This window comes from Macaca nemestrina, chromosome 16 (assembly GCF_043159975.1).
Source record: "Macaca nemestrina isolate mMacNem1 chromosome 16, mMacNem.hap1, whole genome shotgun sequence".
Lineage (NCBI taxonomy): Eukaryota > Metazoa > Chordata > Mammalia > Primates > Cercopithecidae > Macaca > Macaca nemestrina.
The window spans coordinates 6,670,366-6,686,909 of record NC_092140.1 but is presented as its reverse complement, the minus strand read 5'-3'; the positions used below and the strand labels follow the sequence as shown (position 1 = coordinate 6,686,909).

Below are 16,544 nucleotides of genomic sequence, written 5' to 3'. Positions count from 1 at the left end.
TGTTGTAGCTGGTAGGATATTTTACTTATTTGCAAAATTCAAGAATGTTAGAAGTTGATCTAATTTCCTTTATTTTGCCTGAATGGAGAGAACCATTTTAATGTGCCTATGGAAAGTTTTGTTGCCTATTGTTTTGTTTTCTCCTTCAGTTTTGTTTTGTGTGTTTCAGTTTATTACATTCCCTCCGATCACTTTTATATTCTCAGTCTCTGCCTTGGACTTAGTCTCTGTTTTCTGGAGAGCTCTTCAAGATTGTCCTCCATGTTGCTTTTCTAGGTCCCTGTGGTTGAAACTGTATGTGTATAACATATTTGCATGTTTTCCTTTTGCATTTTTTTCCCATTGCATTGCAATATTTTCTTTTTCTATCTAAATTCTTTTTCATGTTTTCCTGAATCCTAGGTAAGTTCCATTTTACTCTTCTTCCCTGGTTTAAAGGGCCTATTTGTCCTCAAATTGTATTGAGAGCAGATGCTATCTAAAATTACTCCTGTAGTAATTTGTCTCAAATATATGCTATTATTTTGTTTCTCAATTCCTGTTTTCCTTTTTTATGTCAAGTATATTTTATTAGCATCCATATTTCATTTTCTGGGTTTTATAGGTTACGTTGAATCTCCAAAAAAAGGTATGTTAAAGTCTCAACCCTGAATACCTCAGAATGGGACCTTATTTGGAAATAGGGTCTTTACAGAGATAACCAAGTAAGAATGAGGTCATTAGGGGTTCCTTAATCCAGTAAGACATATGTCCTAATAAAAAGAAGATGTGGACACAACGACAGGGATACACAGAGGGAAGATGATGTCAAAGCCATAAAGAGAAGGCTGAGTGACAGCAGAGGATTAGAGCAATGCAACTACAGGCCAAGGAGTGCCAAAGATTGCGGACCACCTCCAGAGGCTGAGGGGCCTCCAGAGCAGATGCCCCTCACAGCCTCAGGGGAACCCATCCTGCTGACATCTTGACCTCAGGCTTCTAGACCTCCAGAACTATAAGAAAATACATGTCTACTTGGTTAATCTATCTGGTTTGTGGTACTTTGTTACAGTGGTGCTGGCAAATGAATATACTGCATATTCATCTTAGAACAGAGATGTTTATCTGTTTGCCTCCAGAACACTGTGCATTATTTCCCACTCCCTCCCGCCTCCCTGCATGCCTCTCTCTTTCTATTTTTGACACCTCACTTCCCCAGTGGATACTATTCCGAGTGGTAAGAGATCTAGTGTTCTGGGTTATCCTACTCCACTTAGTTCTCTTCCTCTCACTTTCTGTCTGCGTTACATTTGATACTAGAAATGATGGGGTATTATTTGTGCTACATGACCAATATTGAGGCCCTAGGTTGTCCTCTTTCTCCAATAACGCTTTTGTTTGACTAGCATAAAACTTTAAATACTTTTTCAAATGGGATATATGAAACATAAACTTTCCACCATGTATATATTTAATTTTTTTAAAAAATTAGCTTCTAAAAAATTTAGTTCTCTATTCAAAAGATATTTTGCCTGGGTATAGGATTCCAGATTCACAATCTCCTTTTGCATTTCGCTATAAGCAGCAAGAATCAATCAGGCTATACCTTCAACACTTTGCTAAGCAGTCTCCTCAGCTAAGTAGCCAAGTTTATCACTTCCAATCTCCACTTCTTTCTGGAGTTTCATTTACCTGTGGCCAACCACAGTCCAAAAATGTCAGATGAAAAATTCCAGAAATAAACAATCCATAAGTTCTAAATTGCATGCTGTTCTGAGTAGTGTGAAAAAAATCTCATGCCATCCTGCTCCATTTTGGCCAGGAAGTGAATCATTCATTTGTCCAGCATGTCCACACTGTATATGCCACCCTCCTGTTAGTCACTTAGTAGCTGTTTTGGTTATCAGAGTGAAAAAATATTGTATACATAGGGCTTGGTACTAACTAGACATAGCGTTTGATGGGGTTTAGTATCCACTGGGGGATACTGTTCAAGGCAATCTGGACTTTTTCTACATGCTCCACCAAATTTTTCCAACTTCACCACTGTCTGGTTTCAACACCACTTGCATATTTTCTACTTTTTATTTTTTATTTTGTTTTTGAGACAGAGTCTCGCTCTGCCGCCAGGCTGGAGTGCAGTGGCATGATAACGACTCATGGCAACCTCTGCCTCCCGGGTTCAGGCAATTCTCTTGCCTCAGCCTCCTGAGTAGCTGGGACTATAGGTGCGTGCCAGCACGCTCAGCTAATTTTTGCATTTTTAGTAGAGATGGGGTTTCACCATGTTGACGAGGATGGTCTCAATCTCCTGACCTTGTGATCTGCCCATCTCGGCCTCCCAAAGTGCTGGGATTACAGGCGTGAGCCACCGCGCCCGGCCCACTTGCATATTTTCTAGCTATTTGTTACATCAGCACTCTGCTTTTAGCATCACAGTCTGTATTCATTTTCCCTTGCTGTTACAAAAAATTGTTACAGACATAGTAGCTTTAAATGATCCATTTGTTATCTCATAGTTGTCTAAGACAGAAGTCTAGGTTGATTTAACTGGTTTATCTACTCTGGGTTTCATGAGACTGAAAGCAAGGTATGGCATTTGATTTTCCAAGCCCATTCAGGAAGGCGGCAGGATTTAATTCTATGTGGTTGCTATACTGATGTCCCCATTTTCTTGTTGGCCGTTGGTTGGAAATTCTCAGCTTCTAGAGGTCACCTGCATTTTCTGGCTCGTGTCTTCTTCCTCCATCTTAAAATCGAGCAACCTGTGGGCTGAGTCCTTCTTATGCTTCCCATCTCTCTGATCTCTCCTTCTGTCTCATCTCTTTGATTCTTCTGCCCTCTTTCATGATTACATTGGGACCACCCGAATAATCCTGGGTAATCTCTTCATTTTAAAGTCATCTGACAAGCAATCTTACTTCCATGTGCAATGTCCTTTCTGCCATGTAATGTAGCATATTTAGAGGCATATACCAGGGAGAAGGTCACTGGGGTCAAATTCCTTCCACCACTTCAGGCCTTCTACCACTTCCACCTTTGTGCTCTTTCTGTTGTGTCTCATTTTCTTAAAAATGCTTACATAGGATGGATTCTGGCCCTTCTACATAATACTCTTCTCTCATCACCTTTAATTGTCAAGTCTCTCCAACAGGCAGAATTATCTGCAGGGTGAGGGAATGGGAAACAAGTATAGACCCATTGCAGCATCCTTCCCAGTACTACCAAAAGGAAGTAAGATGAAGACTGAACCTGAGGCTTCTGACTTCCATCCCATGCACTCATTCAATGTCTGTTGAAAGAAAAACCCTGGTTTTATGGAGTGAACAGCACCATGCCTGGTGGGAATCGTGATAACCGGGCAGCTCAGATGTCTGTTTATCATTTTAATCTATTAGGTAATTCCTGGCCCTTTTTGTTCTCTTTCTCTCAGTAATTCCCCCAAACAAATCCTGATCATCCATGGGTCCTATTGGAAGAATGGTTCCTATTTCCTCTGCTCTTTTTAGAGCTTGCTCTGAAGATTCTCAATGCTGGCATCTGTCTTTTCTCTTCTATACTTTTTAATTTTTAAAGTATCAGTTCAGTTCTATTAGGTTGGTGCAAAAGTAATTGTGGTTTCTGCCATTAAAAGTTATAATAGTGTCCTGCTTTCCAGGTTTTATGGCTTCTGTGAATATATCTCATTTTATAGTTTTTCCTTCAATCGTAGTAAGATTTACAGAGAGATGGGAGGTAAAATTTTGGCTTCAGAGTGTCAGCTTGAACCAGAATCTGCCACATCCATAACTTAAATGCAATGATTTACTCATCACCAAGACAATTTACTTTTTGCCATCATGTAAATCCAAATTTAGTGTTGTAGAAAATGATCTTTGAAATTAGTATGTTGACTTTAATATCTCTTCATTTTATATTTGCTATGATAGTGATTTCACATGAATGTTATCTATAATTTATTTAAAAATAACTTACAAAAAATTAAAAATATCAGGATCCAAATTGTGTCTATTATTTTTCTCAAAGGTAAAAAATTATAAAATAATCTCTAGAGAATTTGTTAATTTCCTAGGGTTATTTTATAATTTGGCAGGTAAAACAATATGAGAGGCCAATCTAAGAAACCTAGAAAAAAAAAGTTCAAATTCTAGTGACCATCTGCAGAAAGAATTCTGCAAATTTTGGATATCTATACATGTATAATTTTTATATCTTTTTAAAGTCAGGGCAAATTTTAAGTAATTAAGGAATACATTTATAAACAAGTAGTTTTTGGGAGTAGTGGGGACAGATGTATCAGATGTGTAATGATGAATAAAGGCTAGCATCATTATGTCTAATATTAATAGAATTATATTAGTCTTCTTCTAGTTGACATTAGTGAGAGTAAGGATGACTCCTCCACTCTCTCCTATTCTCAGTACCCAGCCGTATGTGGACAAGAAGCTCTATGAGTGAACCATACATATTTGTTTAATGAGAGAAGTAAGGAATAATGAATACACTAATACACTGAGTTATTAGAGGATGCTGCAAAGAATTGAATATACTAGATCAAAAAGCACCTAGAGGTAGCCGAAGAGTAAAATGTAACACGAGTACACATAACAGGAAGGGAAGTGATACAAACTCTTAAGAAAAGGCCATACTGACCTGATTATGCAAAAGCCATTCAGAGCCGAAAGCTAACTGCACATTAGATGGAATATGGATTGCTCTAAAAACTGAAAAATGATACTAAATGAAACTAAAATCAAAGGCCAACATTAAAATGGCAGAGAAGTTAAACAGAGAATTTACTCATTGATTAAGATCATAAGCTAAGTTGAGGAATAAATTGGGCATTTGAAATGTCTTGAAGCTAAGCAGACAATTTCCTCAAGCAATGTTCCTAAAATTTTCCAGTATTTCACCAGGAGAACAAAGACTGTCTGCAGCCAGAGAGAATATAGTCTAAACAGAAACCTAACACACACTGCAAAATATCACATTTCACATTGTTATTTTCCCCAAAATGGTTGCACAGTATTTTTTTTTAATTATGAAAAATGTATTCTAAGAAAATAGAAAAGAAAAAATGGACAAAGAAAATGTACACTCACCAAATATGTCATTTAATTTTCCTCCCCATCTAATGAACCCTTAGAGGATTGTCTTAATGATCGTTGGACTTTACAGGATGGGGTACAGGAAAGCCACATGGATTCCTGGAGAAAAGGTCGGTGCTCTGTAGCTCAGTTGTTTGCATCTGCACCAACCATCCAAGCAAAGCAGGATTCAAAGCAGTGGGCCTTGTCAGGATGGAATGACCTGTGTCTTTCCTTCCTACTCTGATAAGTTACCAAGTACCAGGGACTCCAAGTGGAGACAGGCAGTCACCTGGGAAAGGAATAAAAATTGCAGCTCCTTTCTCTTTTATCACTATGAATCAACCAGTGTTGCAAAATGCTGTTACTTTTCAGGTTAGATTACTCTCATAAATGGGAAGGGTGCCTAAGGAGTTTCATGAAGCGCTCATTTAGGAATTTGAAATAATGTAAGTGTCCCACGTGAATTTACGTTATAGGAGGATGTAAACACGTTGAATCTCTCGTAGATGTGTGTATGTCTTCGTGTTGAGTGCTAGCTAGCTCAGCATTGGTTTTATTCACATCATTGCCCAAGAAGCCACATGAGGGGATTTGTATGTTCCTTGTCGAGAACATTACCTATTATGTTCTCCTTCTATTTATTTTTGTTATTTTCCTCTGTGAAATGGCACTGAGGAGCCCACATTTTGTAAATCAGTGTTACTGTTTATTATATAGCCTACAGTCATTTTTAAAGTGGGAATTCTTAGTAACTACAACTCTGCAAAGGAAATATTCTAGAAAACAGGAAACTATAGAAATAATTCTGTGGCTGCAGTATCTCAACCCATAGGTTGTAATTGAAGAGACAGTATTGCTAATGCTTTGATCCATCAATGTATTTAGAGTACAAAGACCATTTCCTGCTTTTCTTTGTAAAAGGAAAACCAGACTTTCTGTGTGATGACAGAATGCATACAAAACTACCCCAGTGTCTGTCTACACTCACGCATACACAGAACAAGCTAATGGCTTCAAGGCACGTAAACACCTCATAAATAGACTTGACTTCAAAAATATGCCTTATTTTCAATACTTAGGGGAAAACTATTTTCCCCAATTTGATCTGCCAGTTTTAAAAATGTTAAACATTAAAATTAAAAGTTGTGATTTTAATCAAAATGTTTTTACTCAAAACAAATGCTAAAACTTAAATTAGTAATCCTCTGGCTCTGAAGAAACACAATGATATTTTAAAGCAAATGTATTAGAAAACGTTATAGAACAGATAAGAAAATTGTTCTCAATATTATAAAGTCAATATTAAAATTTGCAGAAAGAATATTAGAATAATCTGCAGAAAGAATATTTCTGTTACCTTTATTTTTCAGACTTGAATTGAATGGACTTCCAGTAGTTTTAATATTTCCAGTAGAAAATCAAATGTAAATAAAGTACTATAGCATTTTTCAAAAAGAAATTACAAAAACTTTGGAAAGTGACGTCTCTGAGAGCAGAAGGGTAGGGTTTGGGGGATGTGGTATAGCTTCATTTGAAAAGGGTACCATTCATTAGAATTGCAGCATTCCATTGAAAAGAAAGCTGTAGTTATGCATATTTTTCACTGATTGATAGAAAATCATTATTTAGTTCAGATTCTGGCATGTCAGTTGCCAAAGAGAATAATGTCTCAGGTAGTATATTGTTTATTCCCTTAGTTACAGGGCCAGGTAGAGTGGCGTCATTATGATTTACTTCATCTGACGGCTCCTTGGATTATTTCTCTGTTTTGATTTCCAATTGTTGACCTCGGAGGTCACTGGTTTCCACGTATTTTTGAAGACACAAGAACCTATAAAGCTTCAACATAATGCAAAAGACTCTGATAATGCTCACTAAAGAGTAAAAAAAAATGGGTTTGAAATGATAAAGATACAATAAAATTATTGATTTTTTTTTGAAAAATAACAGAATTTAACACTCAGTTGCAACTCTTACTTGAAAGACCTACAAAATATAATAACAAAAGTAGTCATTCTTGTAATAGTTTAGATATTTCCTGTCTTGATGCAGATTACATTTCATTTCAAAAAATAGATCTGAAAGTCTTGGAAGACCTATTAAACTGAGCAAACTAAAAAAAGAGTAAAAATTAGTTTTTGAAGTACATGTTTCCTAGAGGCGATGATAGAAGCTGATATGTTAGAAGCTGGGGTCCTAGGAGCTTCTCTGTGACTTTCACGGTGTCAGCTGCATCAGTTACTCTACACCATGTGAGTAGAAAATTCTTAATTTTTTTTTTTTTTTTGAGATGGCATCTCACTCTGTTGCCCAGGCTGGAGTGTGGTGGTGTGCTCTTGGCTCACTGCTACCTCTGCTTCCCGGATTCAGGCGATTTTCCTGCCTCAGCTTCCAGAGTAGCTGGGATTATAGGCTTGTGCCACTATGCCTGAATTTTTTTTTTTTTTTTGTATTTTTAGTAGAGACGGGGTTTCACCACATTGGCCAGGCTGGTCTCGAACTCTTGATCTCAGGTGTTCTGCCCACCTTGGCTTCCCAAAGTGCTGAGATTACAGGCATAAACCACTGTGCCCAGTCAATTCTGTGTTCTTATAAGAAATACAGATGCAGGAAAAAGGAGAATGTGCATGACCGATGATGAGAAAGGATTATATATTGAATGAACAATTAGACATTAAGAAGCAACATAAAAGAGAAATAAAAAGAACCATGTAAAAAGTTTAAACACAAATATTTAAAGAATTGACAAAATGATGATGTGAAACATTTTACTTATAAAAAGAAAATATTAATTATAATAACCTGTGGTAGCGCTCCTCACACAGGCACCAGCTGTGGGAGTCTGACCCACAGACCCTGACCCAAACGATAGATGAATAACATGCACTGACACACAGATATTCTGCTTTGCCAGTCCAGCTGAGTGTGTCTGGGCCGCTTACAGACTCCCTAGAGAGTACTGTAAACAGTTGGGACCGAGGCCCTGACCAGCTAGTGAGACTCACATTAATTTGGTAAAGATTAATTGACAAAGGCTTGAGTCAACACCACTAGAGGGTAATTGACATTGTGGACTTCCTGAGAAGAAAGCACTTACGCACCAGCGCTACATCAAAGGTTAGTCTTAGGACCACATGAGTAAACAAGCTAGCTAGATAACTTCCTCACATTCCTTTGTTACTACTCAAATTTATTTAACTAAAGGTAAAGATCAGGTTGCCTTCAACCATATCTCTTACTGAAGTTATGCAAACTCTCAGGCCTTCCAAGAGGGTTTGTGGCTATCATAACTAATATTTTTCCCACCAGCCTGAATGAACCCCAACAATAACCTATGACCACAAAGTAGTAAGAAAATGAGCCATATAATTCCGGTGAGAATCCATGTAGTTATAAACTTTTTGGAATTTTTGGCAATAAATATCAAAAGGCTTAAGCTTTTGCATACCCTCTGACCTTTACACTCCAATTCAAGTTTGTTTTAAGGAAATAAATAGTAAGTACATGGAAATAAGTATGTTTATATATGTTCTTAGTAACATTTTTTTATGTAGCAAAAAATAAAAAAAAGAAAAAATCCTATAATTAGTAAAACATTTGTGCAATTTACATTATGCTCATATGCTGTACTATTAGTCATTAAATTAGGCTGTGAAAGCATATTTAATGGTTTGAAACACTATTTATGGTATAAGATGACATTTTCCTCTTGGTGGTAACTGAAGGTTTTCCTTCTTTTTGCTTATCTGCACTTACTAAATATTTTTAAATGATTAAGCATAGATTTTTTAGTATAAATAATATGACTTTGCAGAAAGAATGCTGTGGCTTTTTAGGATATTTGAACAAAACAGAATTTTCAAAGAGACCATTTTCTACTGTCTAGAATAGGCAGCACACGAATAGTAAGCAGGGTGTTAAAAAATGTGGATGGTTTGCAATGCATCATGATTATTAACAACAACAACAAAGCAAGGATGGTTTGGCTTTACTTAGCCACTTACCAGAGGAGACCTGTAAGAAGATTCATGTAGGCATTGTTGACCTCATTAATGGCAACACATGTAGGGTAGTGGGCAGCTTTTGTTTAACTACCCCTTCTGGGAAAAGCACCCAGATGTGGTTTTGGGGAGCAGTCCTCTCCAGTTCAATGGATGCAGTTCAGGTTGGGCTGATCTAACCCCTCCCACATGCAGGAGGGGCCGATGACTAACCTGATTGACCAGAGAATTCCATTCCTGGGTTACATGATGGCCCAAGTGTGGGCATGCAGCTCAAGATAAGACATGAAACTCCAGCGCTGTGTGTCTATGAAAATTAATGGAAATGAGGTGATAGCTTCCTGCTGCAATTTCTAAACAGAGAAGTTAAGTCCTGTATTCCCTGCTGAAATAATCTAACAAACAGAAAAGTAGAGCTCAGAGATAGGGAGAAAGAGAGCTAAAGCTAGAGTTGGAGCTGGCACGAAAGAGAGAGAGAGAGTTGTATTTATAAATCCATATTTTATATCAAATCTCTCCATGTACATCTACCACCAATACATCTTTCTATATCTTAACTTATATACCTGTCTATCTTATTCTATCTATCTATCTACCTATCATCTATCTATTTAATGAATAATATGCCTTGATGCTTATCTCTGGATGTTTCAGTTCTACAAACCAGTGGAGTCTCTTTTTGTCAAACTCAGTTTTTGTTTGATTTTTGCCACTTGCAAGAGTCCTGACCCACATGCATACTTTCCTCACATAGACATTGTGAAGATATGAGATCATTCATCTTGAGCACTTGGCTGATTGTCTTGCGCGTAAAAAGCATTCAAAACTGGAGGCATCACATTACCCAACTTCAAATTATACTACAAGGTTATAGTTACCAAAACAGCATGGTATGCATAGAAATAGGCATGGAGATCAGTGAACAGAACAGAGAACCCAGAAATAAAGCCAAATACTTACAGCCAACTGATCATTGACAAAGCATATGAAAATATAAATTGGGGAAAGGACATCCTATTCAATAATTGGTGGTGAGAAAACTGATGGGCCACATATAGAAGAATGAAACTGGAGCCCCATCTCTCACCTTATACAAAAATCAACTCAAGATGGATCAAAGACTTATATCTAAAGCCTGAAACCACAAAAATTCTAAAAGATAACATCAGAGAAACTCTTCTAGACATTGGCTTAGGCAAAGAATTCATTACTAAGACCGAAAAAGCAAAAAAAAGCAAATGCAACAAAGATAAATAGACTTAATTAAACTAAAAAGCTTCTGCACAGCAAAAGAAACAATCAGCAGAGTTAACAGACAACTCACAGAGTGGGAGAAAATCTTCACAATCTATACATCTGACAAAGGACTAATATTCAGAATCTACAAAGAACTCAAACACATCAGCAAGAAAAAATAAAAAATCCCATTATAAAGTGGGCTAAGGACATGAATAGACAGTTGTCAAAAGAAGATATACAAATGGCCAACAAACATATGAAAACATGCTCAACATCACTAATCATCAGAGAAATGCAAATTAGAACCACATGAGTTAGCATCTTACTCCTGCAAGAATGGCCATATTCAAAAAGTCAAAAAACCAATAGATGTTGGCATAGATGTGTCAAACAGCAAACACTTTTACACACTGTTGGGATGTAAATTAGTACAACCACTATGTAAAAGAGTGTGCAGGTTCCTTAAAGAACTAAAAGTAGAACTCCATTGACGGGTGCAGTAAAATCTCAGGACTCACCACTAAAGAACTTATCCATGTAACCAAAACCCACCTGTACCCTAAAACTATTATGATTAAAATTTAGAAAACTGTCTTTCCAGGACTCTGCTTTCTCTCAAAGAGACAAAAATTAGTGGCTAGTAATAATGCTAGTTACAGTTGTAATAGCAGTGATCAGAACATACACAAGGGAGCCCAGAAGCTATGAATTTCAAATCACCATGGATTTCATTCTTCCTTTGAAAAATAAGCTGTTTAAACTCAAGGAAATTTCATTTCTCTGTATCACCTTTTCACATCTGTAAGTTTGTGATAACAACACTCTCTATACTTACTTCCAAAGTTGCTCCCTGCCTCCTCTATACTTTCTTAATACTTATGTATAAAGCCTGCAGGTTAGCATCTGTTTAATTTGCCTACTTCTGCAGATGAATATGCATTTCTTAGCTTATGAACCAAATGAGTTTGTGGCAATTTGTTAAGGCAGTAATAGAAAACTAATACAATCGGTTCTTAGCAAATGTTTGTTGAATGAGTAAATTTCAAGAGAAAATCCTCAGAAGAAAGCAGAATATATTTCTTAGTAGGAAAAATAATATAAAAGAGAAAGAATATAGACTTACACAAATTCACCACATTTATTCTTACAATGTCTCCCTAGAACAGCAAGTCTAGCAAAATATTTTATAATAAAAGCAGGAAATCATCAATGGTAGACTAGATGAAGAAAATGTGGTACATATACACTATGGAATAGTATGCAGCCATAAAAAAGAACAAGATTATATCCTTTGCAGAGGAATCGATGGAGCTGGAGGCCATTATCTTTAGTAAACTAATACAGGAACAGAAAACCACATACTGAGTGTTCACACTTATGAGAACACATGGACACAGAGGGGAACAACACACACTGGTGTCTTGTGGAGGGTGGAGGGTAGAAGAAGGGAGAGGATCAGGAAAAACAACTAATGGGACTAGGCTTAATGCCTGGGTGATGAAATAATCTGTACAACAAACCCCCATGACATAAATGTGCCTATATAACAAACCCACACATGTACCCCTGAACTTAAAATGAAAGTTAAAAAAAAGCAGGGTAATCCTGTATCTGGAATCAAGCTAGTAATGAGAAAGCTACTCCAATTACAAAATAAAGTTCAGGTGAAAAGAAAAAGCATTCTCAACACCCAAAATGTAGAAGCAAAGTGTTCATCAATGGACAAATGGAAAAATAAACTGACATATATGCATATAACATAGAATATTTTTCAGCCTTAACAAAGATAGAGATCCTGCCACTTGCCACAATGTGGATGAACCTAGAGGACATTACGTTAAGTGAAATAAGCCAGACACAGAAAGAAAAATATTATATGATCGTACTTATATGTGGAATCTAAAAAACCAAAAAAGCTCAAATAGAGATAATAAAACAGTGGTGTCCATGGTGGGGGAGATGGGGAGACGTAGGTCAAAGGATGCAAAGTAGCAAATATACAGGATGAATAGGTTGAAGGATCTAATGTAGAACATGAAGACTAATAATAGCATATTGTATTCAGGATTTTTGCTAAATGAGTAAATTAGAGCTGCTCTTGCCACAGGGGTTGGGGAAGGGTAACCAAGTGAGAGGACAGACATGATAAATATGTTCCACTATTAACCATTTTCCTATATATATGTTTGCTATGGTTTGAATGTGTCCCCCGAATCTCAAGTGTTGGAAACTTAATCCTCAAATTTATATGTTGATCGGAGGTGGGGCCTTTGGAAGGGACTTAGGATCACATAAGGTCATCAGAGTGGGGCCTGATGGTAGAACCTGTAGCTTTATAAGAAGAGGAAGAGATGCCTGAGCCGGCGGGCATGCTCTTGTGCTTTTGCCAAATGATGCCCTCCACCACACTACAACACAGCTGGAAGGTCCTCATTAGAGCTGTCACTCAACCTTGGACTTCCCAGCCTCCAAAACTGTCAGAAATAAATCTTTTCTTTATACATTACCTAGTCTTGGGTATTCTGTCATAGCAACATAAAATGGACCAAGTCAGTGTATCTTATAACATCATATTATATATCTTAAATGTTATTTTGCATATTTAAGGTATATTATTTATTTTTTTAAAAGAGCATAGAAAAGTAATGGACCAAGCTAAGTGGGAAGTCAGATGTGCCGGCTTTTCCTGTGAACTTGGGCAAGCTACTCTATTTCTCTATTCTTCAAATTTATTTACTAAATTTAATTGTTGAGCTACCATATTAGACAAATATGACCAAGAAAGTCCTTGCCTGCTTCTGCACACGTGTCTGATGTTCCTAGCTGTTCACTGCATCCACTCTCGTTTCTGCGTTCTCCCTTCAGGCTGAGGTCAGCAGTCCACAGTAAACAACAGGGCACTCACCTGCTGGAGTGGGGCAGCAGCTTGGCCCCTCCCAGCTCTACAGCTCTGTGATTTTACGTGTGGAATTTCTTTAATCGTTTGTCCACACTTGCTTTTGTGTGTGTGCAAATTGATGGAGCTCATGATTTTTTAATAAATTTGAAGTTTCCTCATGGAAATTTTTCTGTCCTTTAAAATGTTATTCATCCCTTTGTGAAAATAATGACGGAAATGAAGGGAGATAGAAACCAATTTTTCTGGTAAGGATTAAGGCTGAGAATTTGAAAGCTGTCCAGAAATTAAACAAAACAGTTATATAAAAGTATTAGTCTATATTTCCTTTCAAAACCTTAAATATGAACCCATAAAATCAGGCTGGGAATGACAGAACAAAATACTTTCAAATGGAAGAAAACTTTTCTAGAGATAGAAAGTTTATCCCGCTAGTGTTGAGATTTTCTCTTTTTTTTTTTCTTTTTAAATAGGTTTCATTTTTTAGTGCAGTGTTGGATTTTCAGCAATATTGAGCAGAAACTACAGAGAGCGGCTTGATTTTTTCACAGGAAAAATTTCCTAACTGCAGTTTCCTGAGATGATGGGTTTTCAGATTTAGGTCTAAAGTCTTCCAATTATTAAACCATGATTAATGGGACATAGCACACACAGCAGCATTACAAATTGACTGTGCTTCTGAATGCCTTCAAAAGGAGATTCATAAAATTTACAAAAATAATTTTACTTTACAATTAAAGACTATCTGCAATGTTAATACCCTTTCTTCATTACTACTCCCTCTGCATAATTATCATCCTCTAAATCCTGCTGGCTGAGCTCCCTCGATGCCTTTATAATTCCTTTTTATTGCTTCCTGTCCTCTAATCCTCCAGAACTTCTGAAGCATGCAGAATTTGTCTTCATATAAGAGTTAGAATTTGTTCTTTGCTTGAACAAATAACGTTGAATATATCTGTTTTATTCCAAAACTTCAAGGCATTGCTCAGTGTATTCCTCTGCTCGGGGTGTCATCACAAAGTCCCACATACTAGGGGGCTTAAACAACACAATTCAGCTTCTCTCATTTCTGGGGCTACATGTCCAAAATCAATGTGTTGGCAGGTTTGGCTGTGTCTGGGGGTTTTCAGGAACGCTCTGGTATGGGCCTTTCTTCTTGGCTTGTAGATGATCATCATCTTCCTACGTCTATTCCCACTGTTTTCTCTCTCTGTGTCTGTATCCAAATTTCCCCTTTTTATAAGTATGCTGTTACGGGAAGAACTGCACACTCCAGAAATGTACCTGTTGAGCCCCTAACTCCCAGTTCTCTGACGTGTGAATGTATTTCAAGATAGGGCCTTCATAGGGGTGCCATGAGGCTTTTAGGGTGGGTCCTAATTCAATAGGACAGATGTCTTTATTGGACACAGGAAGTTTGGACACGCAGAGACCTCAAAGATGTGCTGGCATGGAGGTAAGACTGTGTGAAGACACAGCAAGAAGGCAGTGTCTACAGGCCAAGGAGAGAGGCCTCAGAAGAAAGAAAACCTTGATCTCAGACTTCTAGTCTTCAGAAGGCCGAGAAAATTCATTTCTGTTGCTGAAGCCCTGTAGCATGTGGTCTTTTGTCAGGGCAGCCCTAGTGGCCTAACACATACACTAATCACATTGGACTAGAGCTTATCCTAATGACCCATTTTAACTTGATGAGCTCCATAACCAAGTTATTTCCATATATGGTCACATTCTGGGGTGCCGGGGGTTAGGATGTCAATATCTGAATTTGGAGAGCAGGGGACACAATTGAACACATGACACCGAATTTGGGGTAACCATACAAAATGTAGGGCAGAGCAAGATGGCCGAATAGGAACAGCTCCAGTCTCCAGCTCCCAGCGCAAGCGACACAGAAGACAGGTGATTTCTGCATTTTCAACTGAGGTACTGGGATCATCTCACTAGGGAGTGCCAGACAATCAGTGCTGGTCACCTGCTGCAGCCCGACCAGCAAGAGCTGAAGCAGGGTGAGGCATTGCCTCACCTGGGAAGCACAAGGGGGAAGGGAATCCCTTTTCCTAGCCAGGGGAACTGAGATACACAACACGTGGAAAATCGGGTAATCCCACCCTAATACTGTGCTTTACCAAGGGTCTTAGCAAAGGGCACACCAGGAGATTATATCATACACCTGGCCAGGAGGGTCCCATGCCCACGGAGCCTCCCTCATTGCTAGCACAGCAGTCTGCAATCTAACGGCAAGGCAGCAGCGAGACTGGGGGAGGGGCGCCTGCCATTGCTGAGGCTTAAGTAGGTAAAGCTGCTGGGAAGCTTGAACTGGGTGGAGCTCACAGCAGCTCAAGGAGGCCGGCCTGTCTCTGTAGACTCCACCTCTGGGGACAGGGCACAGCTCAACAACAACAACAAGCAGCAGAAACCTCTGTAGATGCAAACAACTCTGTCTGACAGCTTTGAAGAGAGCAGTGGATCTCCCAACATGGAGGTTGAGATCTGAGAACGGACAGACTGCCTGCTCAAGTGGGTCCCTGATCCCTGAGTAGCCTAACTGGGAGACATCCCCCACTAGGGGCAGACCGACACCCCACACCTCACATGGTGGAGTACACCCCTGAGAGGAAGCTTCCAAAGCAAGAATCAGACAGGTACACTTGCTGTTCAGCAATATTCTATCTTCTGCAGCCTCTGCTGCTGATACCCAGGCAAACAGGGTCTGGAGTGGACCTCAAGCAATCTGCAACAGACCTACAGCTGAGGGTCCTGACTGTTAGAAGGAAAGCTAACAAACAGGAAGGACACCAACACCAAAACCCCATCAGTACGTCACCATCATCAAAGACCAGAGGCAGATAAAACCACAAAGATGGGGAAAAAGCAGGGCAGAAAAGCTGGAAATTCAAAAAATCAGAGCGCATCTCCCCCTGCAAAGGAACGCAGCTCATTGCCAGCAATGGATCAAAGCTGGACGGAGAATGTCTTTGATGAGATGAGAGAAGAAGGCTTCAGTCCATCAAACTTCTCAGAGCTAAAGGAGGAATTCCATACCCAGCGAAAAGAAACTAAAAATCTTCAAAAAAGAGTGGAAGAATTGATAACTAGAATAATTAATGCAGAGAAGGCCATAAATGAACTGACAGAGATGAAAACCATGACACGAGACATACGTGACAAATGCACAAGCTTCAGTAACCAACTCGATCAACTGGAAGAAAGAGTAGCAGCGATTGAGGATCAAATGAATGAAATGAAGCGAGAAGAGAAATCTGAAGAAAAAAGAAGAAAAAGAAATGAACAAAGCCTGCAGGAAGTATGGGATTATGTAACAAGACCAAATCTATGTCT

At 38.4% G+C, this 16,544-nt stretch overlaps 1 protein-coding gene across 3 annotated transcripts in view; it reads right to left on the bottom strand.

Annotated features, from left to right (window-relative positions):
• NALF1 (NALCN channel auxiliary factor 1) overlaps window positions 1–16,544 on the bottom strand; it is a 708,506-nt gene that overhangs the window by 20,109 nt on the left and 671,853 nt on the right. The window contains exon 3 of one of the 3 annotated variants that reach the window (XM_071081060.1): window positions 7,333–9,377. The exons of the other annotated variants lie outside the window; for them this stretch is intronic. Coding sequence (XP_070937161.1) covers window positions 9,313–9,377 — 65 coding nt within the window. The 3' untranslated portion in view covers window positions 7,333–9,312. Of the gene's footprint in view, window positions 1–7,332; window positions 9,378–16,544 lie in introns of those variants that run through there. 3 annotated transcript variants of the gene reach the window in all.